General features: G+C 38.9%; 1 protein-coding gene across 2 annotated transcripts; it reads left to right on the forward strand.

The window, feature by feature from the left end:
* The first annotated feature begins 306 nt into the window (after positions 1 to 306).
* On the forward strand, positions 307 to 15830 carry LOC127442967 (uncharacterized). 2 transcript variants are annotated; one of them, XM_051701438.1, is made up of 10 exons: positions 307 to 329; positions 448 to 542; positions 1723 to 2622; positions 10868 to 11119; positions 11366 to 11611; positions 11749 to 12048; positions 12658 to 12903; positions 13032 to 13304; positions 13583 to 13680; positions 14030 to 15830. In XM_051701438.1, exons 2-10 carry the CDS (start codon positions 515 to 517, stop codon positions 14102 to 14104), a joined length of 2418 nt encoding a protein of 805 aa, XP_051557398.1. In that variant the 5' UTR covers positions 307 to 329; positions 448 to 514; the 3' UTR covers positions 14105 to 15830. The 2 variants fall into 2 exon arrangements, with proteins under 2 accessions (XP_051557398.1, XP_051557389.1); XM_051701429.1 differs by having other exon boundaries at positions 316 to 542.
* Positions 15831 to 16822: the final 992 nt, after the last annotated feature.

Genomic DNA, 16822 nt, shown 5'->3' on the forward strand with positions numbered 1-16822 from the left:
TCTATTTTGTGCAATGGAACTTTCTCCTTTCTTACCAGGTTTAGAGTCAAGTGGAAACTAAATAAATGACAGTGATGTATTTTGATTATTGCAAAGCCAGTGTATGCTATAACAAAGATGGTAATTACTACGTCATAAGCGATGTGCATACAGGTTTGGGAAACAAGCAATTGCTCCATAGTAATACACTGTCTGAAATGTTTCTTAGTGTTTATAGTGTTTGGGGGAAGGATACATGCAAAATCAAATGCAAATTCTGTGTACATTTAGAGAACACAGTACTGTACTGTGTTCAGAATAAGGAATATCAAAGGACAAGAGTCTACACAGTAGGTCAAGTGTTGTTTAATTTTGTTAAGTTAACCAGGCTAAAGACTAAAATTGAAACATCAAAAGAGTCTTGTTTGGATTCTATCCTGGTTCTGATGAAGTGGTACATTTTTGTAGGTTTCATACATTACCTGTCCTGATCTGAGGTTAGTTCACTTCAAGTCAGTCAACAGGCAGATATAACATGCATATGCTGTGGCTGCCATTTTTGGGTGAGTTTGCGAACTTTATTATACAAACAGGATTTGTAACTTACTCTTAAAAGGAATATTCTGGGTTCAATAAAAGTTAAGCTCAATCAACAGCATTTGTGGTATAATGTTAATCACCACAAAAAATAATGTTTGATTCATCCCTTATTTTCTTAAAAAAAAAAAATTGAGGTTACATGAAACACTTAGAATGCAAGTGAATGGGGCCAATTTATGGAGTGTTGAAAGGCAGAAATGTGAAGTTTATCACTTGCATTAATTTTTTGTTAAAACTCATGTACTACTTGAGATGTAGTTGTTTAAATTGTCACTTTTATGGTCGTTTTAGGGTTTAAAGGAATATCCCAGGTTCAATACAAGTTAAGCTCAATCAACAGAATTTGTGGCATAATACTGATCACCACAAAAAATTATTTTGACTTGCCCCTCCTTTATATTATTTATATTATAAAGGAATATTCCTATAAGTTGTGACGTTGTTATGGCAATGTTTTAAAATTGGATATAACTTTCACAGAAAAGGTTAGGATGCGGTTTCATCACACTAAAATCATGTTATCACATATTGTTTACTTCTTGTGGCTGTACTTTTAAAACAGTGAGTATTTGTACATTTACAGATTGGCCCCATTCACTTCCATTTTAAATGCCTCGCTGTAACCCAGATTTCCGACAAGTCGGAATAATTTCTTTGTGGTGATAAATATTATGCCACAAATGCTGCTGATTGAGCTTAACTTGTATTGATCCCTGAATGTTCCGTTAAATGTTTGCTGAGAGTACATAACATATTTTAAAGGATATACTGTACATTAGCAATATTTGAGGAATATTAAACATATGCTGGATGCCCATTGTATTTCATAAGATTTGAAGGATCCAAGTAAATGTATTCATTTAATTACAATTGTTTGTGGACTTAAAATGTTTTTCATTCAACCATTCATTCAGTTTTCATTGAAATGCTCAAAAACTTGGCATTACTTTCTCACCTAACGTTTGCATAACCAGTTTTACAGTAGCATGCATGAACAGTTAACCATTAACAGTTTTGGAAGTTCCAGATATATCCTGTTGCAACTCTAATAGAGACCTCACCGAATGTAGACAAAACATTATACATTAAGATATATGCAAAGTTGCAAAAATTATTACTCTCCTATGAATTTATTGCTTTCAGTTTTGGTTATACGGGCAGAGGAGCAGTATTTTCTTCTGTACAGTGGCACCAATGGCACCACTGGCACCAATGGAACCAATGGCACCAGTGGCACCACATGGAATGATGCAAGGCTCTATTGTCAGGTCTGTTACAAAGAACTGGCCACCATCACTAGTAGAAATGTCCACCTCATCATGCAGAACCTTTCTTCAGACTACTGGATTGGACTTCGCAAGAGTTTCAATGGCTCCATACCATGGTCCAGATGGTCCAATGGGGATCCTGTTACATATCAGAACTGGTACCCTGGTCGTCCTGTGCCAAAGAAAGTTATTCCTAAATGTTCCTCAACTACACAAACTCCTCTGTCTACACCAGTGAATACCCCAATGACTTCTCCAGATACAACTCCAGTGACTACTCCAGTGACTTCTCCAGGGACAACTCCAGTGACTTCACCAATGACCTCTACAATGACTTTTCCAGAGACCTCTCCAATGACTTCAGGAACCTTTTCAGTGGCTACTACAAGTAACAAAACAGAGGACCACTGTCCTCTACTGACAAAAATACTTTTTTGCTTAAATATGACATTAGATGAATTGGATGCTCAATACAATATACCCACTCCTCCTCAGAGTGCACCCGTTAATCCACAGAGTGTCACCCCTAGTTCCACCACTAGTACCACACCTAGTTCCACACATAGTGTGACCACTACCGGCACCCCTGATACCACATCATATAGCACCACAGCATATAGCACCACAGCATATAGCACCACAGGCAGCCCTTGCAGCACAGAACCCGATCAAGATCCCGATGAGTATATTAAGGATGCTTGTGTGGCCCTTCTCAGCTTTGGTATGTGGAAGGAAAAACAGTGCTACGAATTTCTCCCTTTCATCTGTTATGATGGTAAGAGTTTGTTTTATAGCACAAAATCACGTTATTAGGCTCATCGACACTGTGACATCGACAATTCAACAATGTGAATTGTTATATGTATAATATAATATAATATAATATAATATAATATAATATATATATATATATATATATATATATATATATATATATATATATATATATATATATACACACACACAATACTGTGCAAAAGTTTTAGGCACTTGTGAAAAATGTTGCATAGTGAGGATGTCTTCAAAAATAATGCCATAAATAGTTTTCATTTATCAGTTGACATCATACAAAGTCCAGTAAACATAAAAAAGATAAATCAACATTTGCCTTTAAAACAGCCCCAATTCTCCTAGGTACACCTGGACACAGTTTTTCTTGGTTGTTGGCAGATAGGATGTACCAAGCTTCTTGGAGAATTCGCCATAGTTCTTCTATCTATTTAGGCTGTCTCAATTGCTTCTGTCTCTTTATGTAATCTCAGACTGACACGATGTTCAGTGGGGGCCTTTGTGGGGACAATGCCATCTCTTGCAGAGCGCCCTGTTCTTCTATTTTAATCTTTTCTATTTGCAAAAGTAATGTTTCATAACTAAAAACACCTTGCTTTAGGCACCTTTCTGTGGACATTTCACTGGAGTTCACAAGTGCCCATATGTTTAAAATCACTTCCCGCTTCAGCCACTGTGGGGCAGTGGTTTGAATTTTGGTAATCACAAACTGATTTTAGCTGAAGAACTTTTGGCCTACTGTTGCCAAATTCACAGTAGCTGTGTCTCAAATGATGAACTATACATTTATAGCATGCACTCAGCCATCTAATGTATGAATTTTCCCAAAGTCCCAAATAGAACACTAAGTTTATTTTTGTTGGGATGTCAAAAGTACCTACTTCAGTACCAAGTTGATACTAAAATAAATAAGATGTCACGATAACAGTGTTTATGCAGTTCTAGTTGTAACAAGCACTTAATTTGATACCTGTGTGCTGTCTGACTGACACAAGACTGCTTTCAAATTCTCACATGAATTTGACAAATTTGGGAAAGAATAAATGCACAATGAATCGAATTAAAATTGTGATAGGTCCTGGTGTGACTATTAAACAGAAAAAGAGGCAATTTAATTCAATAAATATACTGTCTACGCGTGTTGCGTGCTGTACAGTGAATGTGTGAAACCGCTCAAATGGTAAAATCACCACACTGAGAGCATCAAACACTTATTCAATGTGAAGCACCTAATAATTGTTATAATAATAATGTTTAAACAATATCTCACAAGCAAGTGTGCTGCTGTGCTGAATACATTTTTGATCAATGTTCCCTATCTGTCTCTCACTCGACGTTGTGTCGATGTAGTGACACTAGGGATCACTCTTTGGAGCCCGAGACACCTCTGGTCTTTGATAAAAGGCCAGTGAAAATTGGTGAGTGGTATTTGCATGCCACTCCCCCGGACATACGGGTATAAAAGGAGCTGGTATGCAACCACTCATTCAGATTTTCTCTTCGGAGCCGAACGGTCATGCTCATTGAGCTGAATATTACTGTTCATTCACTTCTGCTGGATCTGACGGTGCATTTCAGCGGCTTCTCCTTCCTCTGCACTGGTGCACTGCAGAGAATGCCCCTGGGCGCTTCAGCAGAAAAACTAGAGAGTATATTTTCTGAAAGAGCATTTTTCCCCTCTAAAAAAGTATATATTTCTCTAAAAGTGCGCACACACGGAACGTCTTTTTAAAGACGTGTCTTTTCAAAGATGCCTTTCCGATTGTGTGTTATTCCTGGTTGCGGTCGTTATCTCTCAGCTTCGGATGGCCATGATCGCTGTCTTTCGTGTCTGGGCGTGACCCACACGGAAGCAGTGTTTGTGAATGGTTCATGTTCTCACTGCGAGAACATGACCATGGCAACGTTGCGGTCGCGGCTTGCTTCCCACCTAGGTCCTTCTACCTACGGGTATGAGGCCAGCGTGGCTAGCACTGGGGGCGATTTGGGGACCCCAATGGGATCGTCTCCGCTGGGTATCCCCCCGCGGACCTCCCATTCCCCAGCACACTCGTCTGCCCCAATAGGGCTTCTGGATGAGTTCGCCGGCTCGTCTCACGGCGAGTCTGGCTTCTTGTTTGGAGCTCACAAAGATGATGAGCTCTCGAGCGCAGCATCGGAGAGCGGGCTTGTCCAGTCAGACGCAGAAGCCTCAGCTGGGCTTCCCCCTACGGGGATGATCGCCCAGTCACAGGCCGATGCCGAAATGATGGACATGCTTTCCCGGGCGGCCGTGAGCGTCGGGTTAGAGTGGAACCCTCCGCTCTCCCCTGAACCCTCGCAGCTTGATGATTGGTTTCTGGGTTCGCGGCGCCGCTCAAAGCAGCCGTGCCCCGCTCCAGTGCCATTCTTCCCGGAAGTGCATGAGGAGCTGACGAAGTCGTGGGAGGCACCTTTCACTGCCCGGCCCCGACTCCGCAGTTCCCCCGCTCTCACTACCCTCAATGACGGGGCAGCCAAGGGCTATACGGCGATTCCCCTGGTGGATAAGGCGCTCGCGTGCACCTATGCCTGCAGAGCGCCACCACCTGGCGTGGACGCCCTAAGCTCCCATCCAAGCCCTGTAGGCTCACGTCGTCCCTGACGGCTAAAGCCTACAGTGCTGCTGGACAAGCCGCCTCTGCCCTGCACGCCATGGCTCTCCTGCAGGTCCACCAAGCCAAGGCGTTGAAAGAACTGCACAAGGGTAGTTCCGCCCCAGATTTGTTGCAGGAACTGCGCTTGGCAACCGACCTCGCCCTCTGGGCAACGAAGGTCATGGCGCAGTCTCTTGGGCGGACGATGGCCACACTAGTGGTCCAGGAGCGCCACCTTTGGCTCAACCTGGTCGAGATGGGCGAGGCCGACAAGACACGGTTCCTTGCTGCCCCCATTTCCCAGGCGGGCTTATTCGGTGACACCGACGAGGACTTTGCCCAGCAGTTCTCGACGGTGAAGCAGCAGACGGAGGCTTGAATTGTAGATGCTTATTAATCAATATAATGACTCCCTTGCTCTTACTTGAGCCAGCACTAAAAAAAAACATGTCCACCCCATATCTTCCCAAATTTTTCAGCTTCCTGCGGGGAGAGATGTGTTTCTTGAAGAAACACTATATTATATTTCTTACATTTAAGAAAAGTAATAACCTTCCTTTTTATGGGGTGCCCCAACCCATTTACATTCCATATGGAGAGAGATAGTACACTCTTATTAACATTTGACATTTTGATATAGTAGAAAAAATAAATTGTGTGTCAAAAACAAAATTATACAGACCACATTCCCCATTAGTGAAACAATCAAACCCTGAACTTCCCCCCAAACAAAACAAACAGAAAAAAGACAAATGTGCGCATTAACCCTGCACACGAAAGCGCCTACCGGCGTCAATCCCTTTAAACTCAAAAGGTCCATGAACGCCCACGAGCCCCCACGACAATTTTGCCATCGGATTGCTCAATTTTGCCTCACAAACTTGTGAGACAAAATTACATAACAGAAAATGCTTTGTAAAATAAACCCCAGCCAATAGGAAGAATTAACACAAAGAACATGTAGATTAATTCACAGAACTGTCTCAAAGGTGTGATCTTCCACAAAACAAATTCCAGCTGATATAAAACCGTTCAGATTCCTCGGACAGACAAACGAATGAACAGTGAGCCGGCTGTTATGAGTTCAGCGGATGATGTAATCATTCCAATGTCCCGTAAAAATACTCAACAAAACAATCTCCAGCCAGCAGGAGGAATAAGCATGAAGAACCAACAGATTAATCCACAGCTGTTCCAAAGGAGTGTTATTCAATAGAACAAGCTCCAGCCGCTAGGAGGAACCAATACAAAAAGAAACAAAACCGGCATCCTGTCAATTCACTCGGAGGCCGCATAAAAGTATATACCATGACTTACACAATCCGTCAACTTTATAAAAGACATCCTTTGTGTGAGCATGTAGATATTTTGTGGTCATCCATAGTGTCCACTCTCAAACTGGCCGGGAACTTCAATGTAAAAGTAATCTTTCGTCAATGCAAACGTTTCTTTAAGGAAAAGTGTTATTCACAAAACAAACTCTAGCCGCTCGGCAAAGCCAACGCAAAAAGCAAAAAGAAACCAAAATGACACCCAGGTTCCTCAAAAGCCAGATTAAGTACAGCGAGTTGACCCACTCACATGAGAAACACCCAATAGTTTACTCACCCACTGATTTAATAAAAGACATTGCCTGATTGGGACATGTAAATACTTTGCGACCATCCTTCATTTCTATTCTCAGTTTGGCCGGAAACATCAGAGCAAAAGTGATCTTTCGCTGATGTAAGAGTTTCTTACATTCCTTGAACCTATCGCATCTCTCTCTTGTCGAACTCGCAAAGTCCGGGAACAAGAAAATATTATGGTTCTTCCAAGAAAGCTTCCCTTTGCTCCTCGCCTGGCGCAACACAAGATCTTTATTGGATGATCTCAGAAATCTGGCCAGGATTGATCGGGGCCTATCTCCCTCAACAAATCTGTGAGCTGGGACTCTGTGAGCTCGCTCGAGTTCCAGTTTATGGCCTGATATGTCGAGCAGACTCGGGAAAAGCTTGTCTAGGAATTTCACCATATCTCTGCCCTCCTCATGCTCAGGAATTCCAACAATTCGAATGTTATTCCTGCGGCTTATATTCTCAAGATCTTCAAGCTTTTCAAGGAGATGTTCCAAATCAGCTTTGGTCGCGGGTGGATTAGCGGTTAATTCCCTCTCCGAAGACCCCAGACAATCGATTCGTCTCTCAATATCAGTCACTCTTGTAACTAACTCAGAGAATTTTATTTCCATTGCCGTAATCGATCGGCGTATTACAGCGAGATCCTCAAAGTCAGCAAGAACCATTATCAACATCACCGACATGTTGGACAACTGCCAATCATTACTGTATATAATGATGTCATCCAGATAAGCAGCATTTCTATAGCCTTTCTATAATCCACACAGAACCGGACCAAGCCATCGCTCTTCTGAACCAGCACCACTGGGCTGGCCCAGTCAACCCCATATCAAGCATGGCTTTTAATTCTTCTCAAACCCCTTTTTTTGTGCTCGGGTAATCTGTAGGGACGACTGCGCACCACTAACCCTGGGGTTGTTTCGATATGGTGTTTTATGAGGTTCGTACGACCGGGAAGGGGCGAGAACATGTCCGAGAATTCTCTCTGCAACCGGGCCACATTCGTGATTTGCGATGGTGAGAGGTGGTCTCCACAAGGGTACCACCACTGGCTTTTAAGTTCACCTCCGGTCCGAGCTCCTCCCTCTTCAGTACCAACATCGCTAAGCCTTGGGGACCACCTCCCTCCACGGTTTTAAGAGGTTGAGGTGGTAAAAATTTGCCGTGCTCTAACCCCTATCCATTCGTTTAACCTCATAATCAATTATTTCGAAGGGGACCTCGATCAAAGGAAACGGACGCAAAGGCGCTCTTGGGGTGGCCGGCGGATTCACCAGCTGACATTCACGGCATGCCGCACACCATCTGCGAACATCCCTGCAAATGCTCGGCCAATAGAAATGGGCCATTAGATGGTTCAGTGTCTTTTCCTGCCCTAAGCGACCTGCCATTGGATTATAATGAGCTGTCTGGAATAACATTTCCTGACGGCTCTTCAGTATCAATAACTGGGTATCTTCCTTTGTCTGAATGTCCTGCGTCACTTGATACAACTGGTCATTTATAATAGAAAAGTACAGATAGGCGAGTGCAATGTCTGGCTGAAGGCAGTGACCATCAATCACTCTCACTTGGTCGAAGGTGTGCCTAAGAATCTCGTTTCACATCTGCTCCAGTGGGAAATCCCAGGCGGGAAATCCTCTAAGGGCAGGGGAAGCCGAGACTTCCCCATCCTTTACATCATCCTGACACTCCGCCTCCCCATCCACACGCCCTCGCCATCCACTCAAAGAGCTTCAGGAAGGCCTCCGGATCGTCTTGAGGGCCCATCTTGACTAGCGGACCCTGGGGTGGGGCAGTCCCTGGGTCCAGGGTCGAGGCAGCAAGCACTGGAACATCTGCCGGTCCTCCGCTTGGGCCTGGAGAAGTGCAATAAATCACTGCTCCTGTTCGATGCGCAGCTCTAGGAGGGCCTGATGTTGTGTCTGGTGGATGCTGGCGAGGGTCTTGACAACATCCTCCAGAGGTGAGGGATACATGGCAGCGTTCTTCCTCCCTTAAATCCTGGGTTTCGTCACCAGAGTAACAAAGTTCACAGTTAGGGGAAAAGGAGGAAGCGGGAGACGGCGAATTCAACTCAAATGGTTTGTTTATTTTAAACTCAAATCGCACTTTGCAGCAGCACACTCAAAAATCACACTTTTCAGCACAGTTTCTGGGTGTGTGTGGTAACTCTCTCCCCCTCGTTGACATCCGGCTCACTCTTAAAGCCCGTCTCCACTCTCACTGCAATGACAAACAGCTGTTAGAGACAGTCATTGCCAGGTGATGATCCTTACCATTCTCATGTCCTGATCTCCCTCTTCATTCACAAGCTGGCACTCAACCACGCCCCCACCACCACACCATCTATTTGCATTAGTTTATATACAGCTGGTCACGTTTATGCATTCGTTAGCCAGCTAAGTTGCATATTTAAAGCTAGTGATGTGAGGAAGCAAATTAATATCTTCATGCAGCCGAGAGAAACAAATCAGAAACGCACCTGATTTCAATTAATTATTTTATCCTCACTGTAATATGATGACTTCAAATTGATCACATTCTTGTGCTAAAAAAGGCTAGACACAGCACAGTTTAAAAGAAAGCTGGTGTCACAATATGCTTTTAGTTATTTTTAATTAGACACATCATCTAAAAAACAGCGCTCCTGCGTGAGATGCTGAATAAACAAAAGTAAAGGGAAACAAAGACGTTCGTCTAGCATAAAAAAAGATTATAGGTATTAGTTAAAATCTAAATATTAACATCAATAACAATACTGGATACAAGGACATAACATTTCAGTGCATTAATACAAAACATTTCAGCACCACAATATACACACACTGACCGAACAGTCCTGTGCGTCAGAGAACATTCTCTCTATTCGCAAGACTTTTCAACAATCAGTCAGGCATCTCAATTGCGCATTTCTTCAAAGTTTCTCCCTCTTATAACAACTTTTTCGTTTTTCACAAGCATGGGCAAAGCAGCATTAGATGTCATTGGTGATTCCCGCACTGTCATGGATTTCGTAAAAAACATTTGATGTCTTTTACCCTTGTATTTTATTTACCCTTTACATATGTGAGGAGAGCAGCTCTGGTGTATGTATCTCTCATACTGTACACCTCTTTGATCACTTGATCAATGGTGTATTTGCGAATCAAATTGAAATCTTTAATGACAGATTTCGATCCAGGCAAACAAAAGACATGGGTTTCACCTGCGTACATTAACAATAGCGCGCACTATGTCGCTGACAAGCTGAGGTAAAATTTTGCTCAATTTACCTTAGAAATGATGAGCAAGTGTAAGATGTTGCATGCTAGAATCCTAGAATGATCAGCAGGTCTGCTAAGAACAAGCAACCTCTTCTGGTCAATAGTTGTAATAACATCATAAACTGAATGAAATCTTTACATAATCTCTTTTTCAAAGAAATAAAAACAATCCTCAGTCTTGTAAGATGGGCTGTATTGGGCCGCCAGTTACTCATCCCTGCTCTATGCAATAATATAATAGTGCTGTACTGTTTATGTATTTATTGTGCCCTCTTGCGGACTAATAAAATTTGAATATTAGTTAATATATATTTATATATTTATTTCATTTAAAAAAGTACAATACATTTTAATGGTTCATTCAGTACTGTTTATTTTCGTAATAAAGTTCAGCACTATTTACTATCGGTTGATTAATCGGTTATCGGCATGTACTGACCACCAACTATCGGTCGACCTCTACTACTTACAATACAAAATGGTGTTGAGTAGTACAGAAGTATGCGAACTGGGACACATCTAGTGACATCAGTCTACAGCAGCTAACATGGTCCCTCAGTACACTTACCATTAATATTTCTTCTCCTGATTTTACTTCTTCACAATTGACCAACACATCATTCTCTCTTATCTACATAATGTCATCAAAGCCGCACATTGCCCCGCTGCAAGTTTAATTTTTTTTTTTTTTTTTTGCCAATTTACCTTATAACACACCTATCTGTGTGTAGAGCGTTTCTTTGGGGAAATAAACGTTGCCAATGAGACCACACATGAAGGCTATCTATACTGGAGTGAGGGACCCGGTGAGAACATCAGCCACTACAGAGTGGAAGTCACAGGGGACCACAACCAGACATTTAATGAGACTGGCCTGTCCAAACAAATACTGAATCTCACACCAGGAACTCGATACAATGTTCAAGTATTCCCAGTGAAGTGTGGCAGGGATCTCAACCCTCAGAATGTCTCCTTTTACACCAGTAAGTAGATTTGGACTTAATATCATTGCACACACTGTGTCTTTTATTGGAAGTTTCCAAAGTGTATTACTTGATGTGTTATTGTGAAGCATTATAAACATCTGTATGCTTACTGTTAGTATTAAACAATGTAATTTTCTCATTTCTAAATGCAGTGCTGTATGTAGTTGATCATTTTAATCAATACGGTGAAAACTTCCACTGAGTGATCTGATCAACTAATGAGAGCAATGATCCCTGTTTTAGAGCCTTCTGGTGTTCATAACCTGACAGTAGTGTGGGTGACGAATGATAGCGTCAAACTTAACTGGACAAAACCAGAAGGAAGCTATGACTTCTACTCAGTTCAAGTGTCAGGCAAATCAGGAACCAAAACGTCTGAAACTGATGTCATTACGGGTCTTATACCAGGCAATAAGTACAATTTCAAAGTTACTGCCATAGTGAATAAGACTACTGAAGGTATACCAAGCAACATTTCTACTTACACCAGTAAGTGCAGCTGACCATATCATTAAAAAAATATATTTTTAGAGATAAATGTCAAGTAATTAGCATCTTTGTGTGACCAGAGCTGTAAATGCATTTTTTAAAGAAGCTAACAGCTCTTGTTGGTATTTATTTTTCAGAGCCTTCACGTGTCTCAGACCTAAAATCAGAAGACAATGACAGTACAGTCATTACAGCATCTTGGAAACTACCTGTCGGTGATGCTTCGGGTTATTATTATTGTATTAAAGAAGCCACTACGTATATTAACTGCAATGAGTCTATTAACAACAATAATTGCACTAACTGCAACATTACAACAGACAAGTTCATACAAGTGACAGGTAAAATACCTGGCACCAAACATTTTCTCTCTGTGGTGGCACTAACAGACGATAACACAATATCAGGAGAAATGGTTCAAATCGATGCATATACATGTGAGTCTGGTACTTGGTCACTAAAATACTCTCATTGGTTTATACACTGATATTGACATTAAATGCCTGCTTTTCTGCCTGCCACTGTCTTGAGCAAATCTGTCTTCAAAGTTTCAGATGTAAAAGGAACAATATTATTTGGTTAAAATATCAGGCCTAATTAATGATTTTTCATGTTTTGGATTATGCATGATGTAAATAAGAACAAAATATATTGAATTATAAAACATTGCATTTATATATTAGCAAATTAGGAATTTCCACTATAAAGTTGTTATCTTGAAATTCAATTACAGAATTTGATAAATGTGAATGTGAGTTAACATACTGATTTACATACACATTCTCAGGGCCCCACTCCATTGAAGGAGAGTTTTTATTAATGAGAAATGACTGCCCAGAATTAGTTCAAATGTTTATTAATCTTGTACCTTGTCCTAGTGTCTTTTTTGTCTTAATGTCAGTATTTAAACTTTGAAAAATCATAGGCTGGCTGTTGGATTTTATACTGTATATTTTATACTGTATATTTAATATATATATATATATATATATATATATATATATTTTTTTTTTTTTTACTCCTTGAATTTATCTCCTTGAATATAGTTCCAAGTACTGTGACACTTTATTTGAGCTCATCTAACCAAACCATAGAAGCCAACTGGAAATTACAAGGGAATCATGCTAAATTTGAAGTGACGATTGAACCACCTGATGCCAAGCCTGTAAACATTACGGATTTGAGTTACACTTTCACTAAGCTAAAGGCAGGAGTGAAGTACACCGTCACAGTTGTCACTTTTGTAGAGAATGGATTGAAAAGTTCTGCTGCTACTCAATCAATTTTTACTCGTGAGTAACATTGACGTTGTCGTTACTGTTTATCAGACTAGCTATTCATCTGCCTTGTACATTCATTCTGTCCCACTGATTGTCATTTCAGCTATATAAAATCTCACAAACTTTAAATCTATTCACAGTCCCTACTAGCCCCAGGCTGGCAAGAGCCTTCACTTTAAGCAGTAATGCCATAAATCTAACTTGGGAAGCTCCAGAGGAGTCAGTGGGAGCCTCTAACATTACGTATGAGGTGACATATTCATCTGTCTTTTGGGGAAACAAGAAAACAATAAATGTAACAAGCGAATACATCATTATGATTAATCTGACATCAGGAACAAGGTATGACTTCAATGTCTGTGTTGTGGCTGATCAATTGAGGAGTAAACCTGTCAGTACTTTTCAGATGACAGGTAAATGAAGTGCATTTTAACTTTATCCTCATATCTTAATCTCTGTAATTATGATGCTTGTTTATGAAAGACACATTTGCATTTGTGATCTGCCCAGTGTTTTAATTTTTTAACCAATTGCTTTTTATAATTAATATGGTATACTAAAATGTTATTAAAATGCTTTGTTGTGACCAGTATATATATTTTTCCAACAGTACTTTTTTTTTCTTTTTTTTTTTTTAGACAGATGTTTGGTATGCTTGGTGATGATGTTTGATCTCCATGTTTATTTTCAGAGCCTATAAAGAAGACACTGACATTCACAGTGTTGTGTACCACTGAAACTCCGCTTTACTGTGGTACCGAACAAGCTCAGAGTGACACAATAAATGAGGTAAGGAATTATCAAATCAAATTTTAAAGCATTTTTTTAAAGCAACTTCTACAGCATTTCTATGAAATTAAATGCACATGATCAGGAAATTGTTTATTTGTGAAGCTCTAAAGATGACAATTAAAATATTAGAATGATAAACTTGATTTCCGCTCACAAAGTTAGATTTATATTGATATTATAGAAATACTCTTGCACAATTACAGTATATTGATTATGAACAATTGTTATTAAAATGAAGTACAATATCATAACGTTTTAGCTTGAAGGCTCATTCACCCAAATAATAAATATAATACGTGACTGCATATAGCTGAAGTTAAATAATTAACTCTAATATTTCTTTCAGCTGAAAACATATATTAACCACACATTTGATCAAAAATATATACACTGGAACCTTACATGGATAGACAGGAAATGATGATGTCACAATGCCTACAGCAAAACTTGGTTTGTAAAAAACAAGCTGACAGATGAAAAAACCTTCATAAATCTCCCTTGTTGTTTTTACTTGTATTGCTTAACAAGCTAGCAAATAATCACAAGTTATATTTAACTCTGACTCTAATCTTAGTTTTGAATTTATTCGGTCCATTCATTCTCATACAAAACTAAGTAGTTTGTTTCTTTCATTTAAAAAAAAAGAAAAGGCTTTATGCATTGTCTGGGAGAATGCAGAATTTGTCTTTGTCCCTCACTTCTTTTCGGCTCTGTTACACAGAGACATATTCCACCCTTTAAAAATAATGGTTTAACCTTTTTAGATGTAACTTTTGAGAGAGTCCATTTCATTTTGTCTTTTTGACCACAGTTCAAACATACAGTAAGTTCAATATACACTCTGTTTTAGAGAACAAATACAAACATATTTACTTTGAATAATGCGGTGTGGTGTCATGATCTTTGTTGGTTTAGGAAGTAGACATTTTGGCACTGATTTTCAACCCTGTAATAACCCTGACACATTTTAAAGTGTAGCTGGGTTTAAAGATTTTTGCATAATGTATTGAAAAAAAATGTCAACAAATTTCAATTATAATGTGTGATGTCTTGCAAAGCACACCAAACCGAGTGATATTATCAGACTGTTTTTTGTATATATTTGATATTATATATTTTATCTATTCAAATTATATGAATTGCAAACACTGATTTAGTTACTGTTGGTATAGACTTTTTTGCAGTGCTGTAAGGCTGTGTTCCCATTCTGAAATGAAATGTTAGCATATAAATGGCATAGTAAGCTTATGTTTGCATCAAGGACCAAATAGCCTTGCTGTAGGCCTATCTTATTTTTCATCACGTTTGTCATGTCCACTTATTCTTAAGGTATTTTGTCTTTTGATGATGACATTAAGTAAAAATGCTGCAGTAAAATAATGTTAATTGGTTAACATGTATATGGTAAAAGATGATTATATATTCAACAAGACAATACGTGTAATTTTACTGTAAAATATAAATACAGTAATAACAATGATGTTTTTAGATGTATGATTTTACCTTAAAATTAATGGGGAAAAAATTATATTATGTTTAACAAGAGAATACATGTGCTTTTACTATTGAAAAAAATAATTATCAAGTGTTTTCAGAAGTCCTTGTATGACCCATCACATTATATATATATATATATATATATATATATATATATATATATATATATATATATATATATATAGATAGATAGATAGATAGATAGATAGATATCTTTGTAGTTTAGATTTTTGTAGCTACAGGAGGTTGGTATATTAAGTTTATATCATGTAATGGGAAGAAAAGACATCCTGTAATCCCTGAAACACAGTCACTGTATTTTCACAGCTTCTGCTATTTTACCATAAATTTAACAGTTTTTTTTTTTTTTTTTACAGTGCATACCATTGTGTTCCAATTTTCCTTTGTCATTTATTGTGTATATGCATTAGTGAAATTATTAATGTTCTCTTATGGTTTTCTATGAAATGGCATTGTTTAGCCTATATTGCTTGTTGTTTGGTATGCTCCATGGTTTATTGTTAGTTTTCAAATTTAGTTTGCTTTGAGTATTGCTTCATGTGAATTTTACGCTTGATTTAAAAAAGTTAATTTGAATTCATGGGAAAATCTTTATCAATTACTACTGAATTCTTGAAATAAAATCTTTATCTGACCACATATATTACTCTCATTTAATGAATACCACACAAAGGGATAAGAGACACAATTTATAACGATAAGACAGTTTGCAAAAGTAGGCTATACAGATTACCATTGGCTATTGTACAATAGCGTAATCATTTTCTGATTCATGGATTTAATTAGGCTATAGCTATATAATAAAAGCGATAATAATAGTGATTGTTTTTTAAAAGTAGGCTAAGTGTAGCCTATAATTCTACTATCCCATTTATTGGCTACCTGCATAGTTTTGATCTTTATTGTTGGTGTTATAGGCTAATGGTTATTAATCCTATTTCAGCGGATAAGCAGAAACAGTTTATAAGAGACAACTGGACAATCAATAAATGACATTATTGCATTTTGATATAAAGCAATTGTATAGGCTACACTATCTGAAAATGATCAAAATATTGGTATAGCCTTTAAAATGCTTGGTCAGGGCAAGGTGCTGAACTATTAAATCAACACACTCTGTGTGATATCCTATGACTGCACTCGTATGAATTTGTACGACAGCTAACAAAGAGCCCAGATGATCCACGTCGAGTGCAAAACCACTGCATTTATCTTTCAGCAGTTTAATTCATCTCTAATATGAAGTTGAGCATCATTTTTTTTTTTTTTTTCTGAATAAATATTTCTGATATTTCTAATACTCAACCCTTATCTGCTCCTAAATAGCCTAGGCCTACATGCATGTTGGTGAATGGATTATTGCTACGTTTGCAAGCCTGCAAGGACAGAAAAAGCAATTAGGAGGTGGAATCCGACCTTCTTATATATATATATATATATATATATATATATATATATATATATATATTTATCCCCTTTTCTCCCCAATTTGGCATGCCCAATTCCCACTACTTACTAGGTCCTCGTGGTGGCGCAGTTACTCACCTCAATCTGGGTGGTGTAGGACAAGTCTCAGTTGCCTCTGATTCAATCCACACATCTTATCTCGTGGCTAGCTGTG

This window comes from Myxocyprinus asiaticus, chromosome 1, assembly GCF_019703515.2.
Source record: "Myxocyprinus asiaticus isolate MX2 ecotype Aquarium Trade chromosome 1, UBuf_Myxa_2, whole genome shotgun sequence".
NCBI classification, from domain to species: domain Eukaryota; kingdom Metazoa; phylum Chordata; class Actinopteri; order Cypriniformes; family Catostomidae; genus Myxocyprinus; species Myxocyprinus asiaticus.

Excerpts from the sequence above, each read along its gene's own strand:
- LOC127442967 (XM_051701438.1), top strand. The coding sequence starts at position 515 with ATGCATATGCTGTGGCTGCCATTTTTGG. Across the intron at positions 12,049-12,657 it reads TCAAATCGATGCATATACAT|TTCCAAGTACTGTGACACTT; the intron begins GTGAGTCTGGTA and ends CCTTGAATATAG. Across the intron at positions 13,681-14,029 it reads AGAGTGACACAATAAATGAG|CTGAAAACATATATTAACCA; the intron begins GTAAGGAATTAT and ends TATTTCTTTCAG.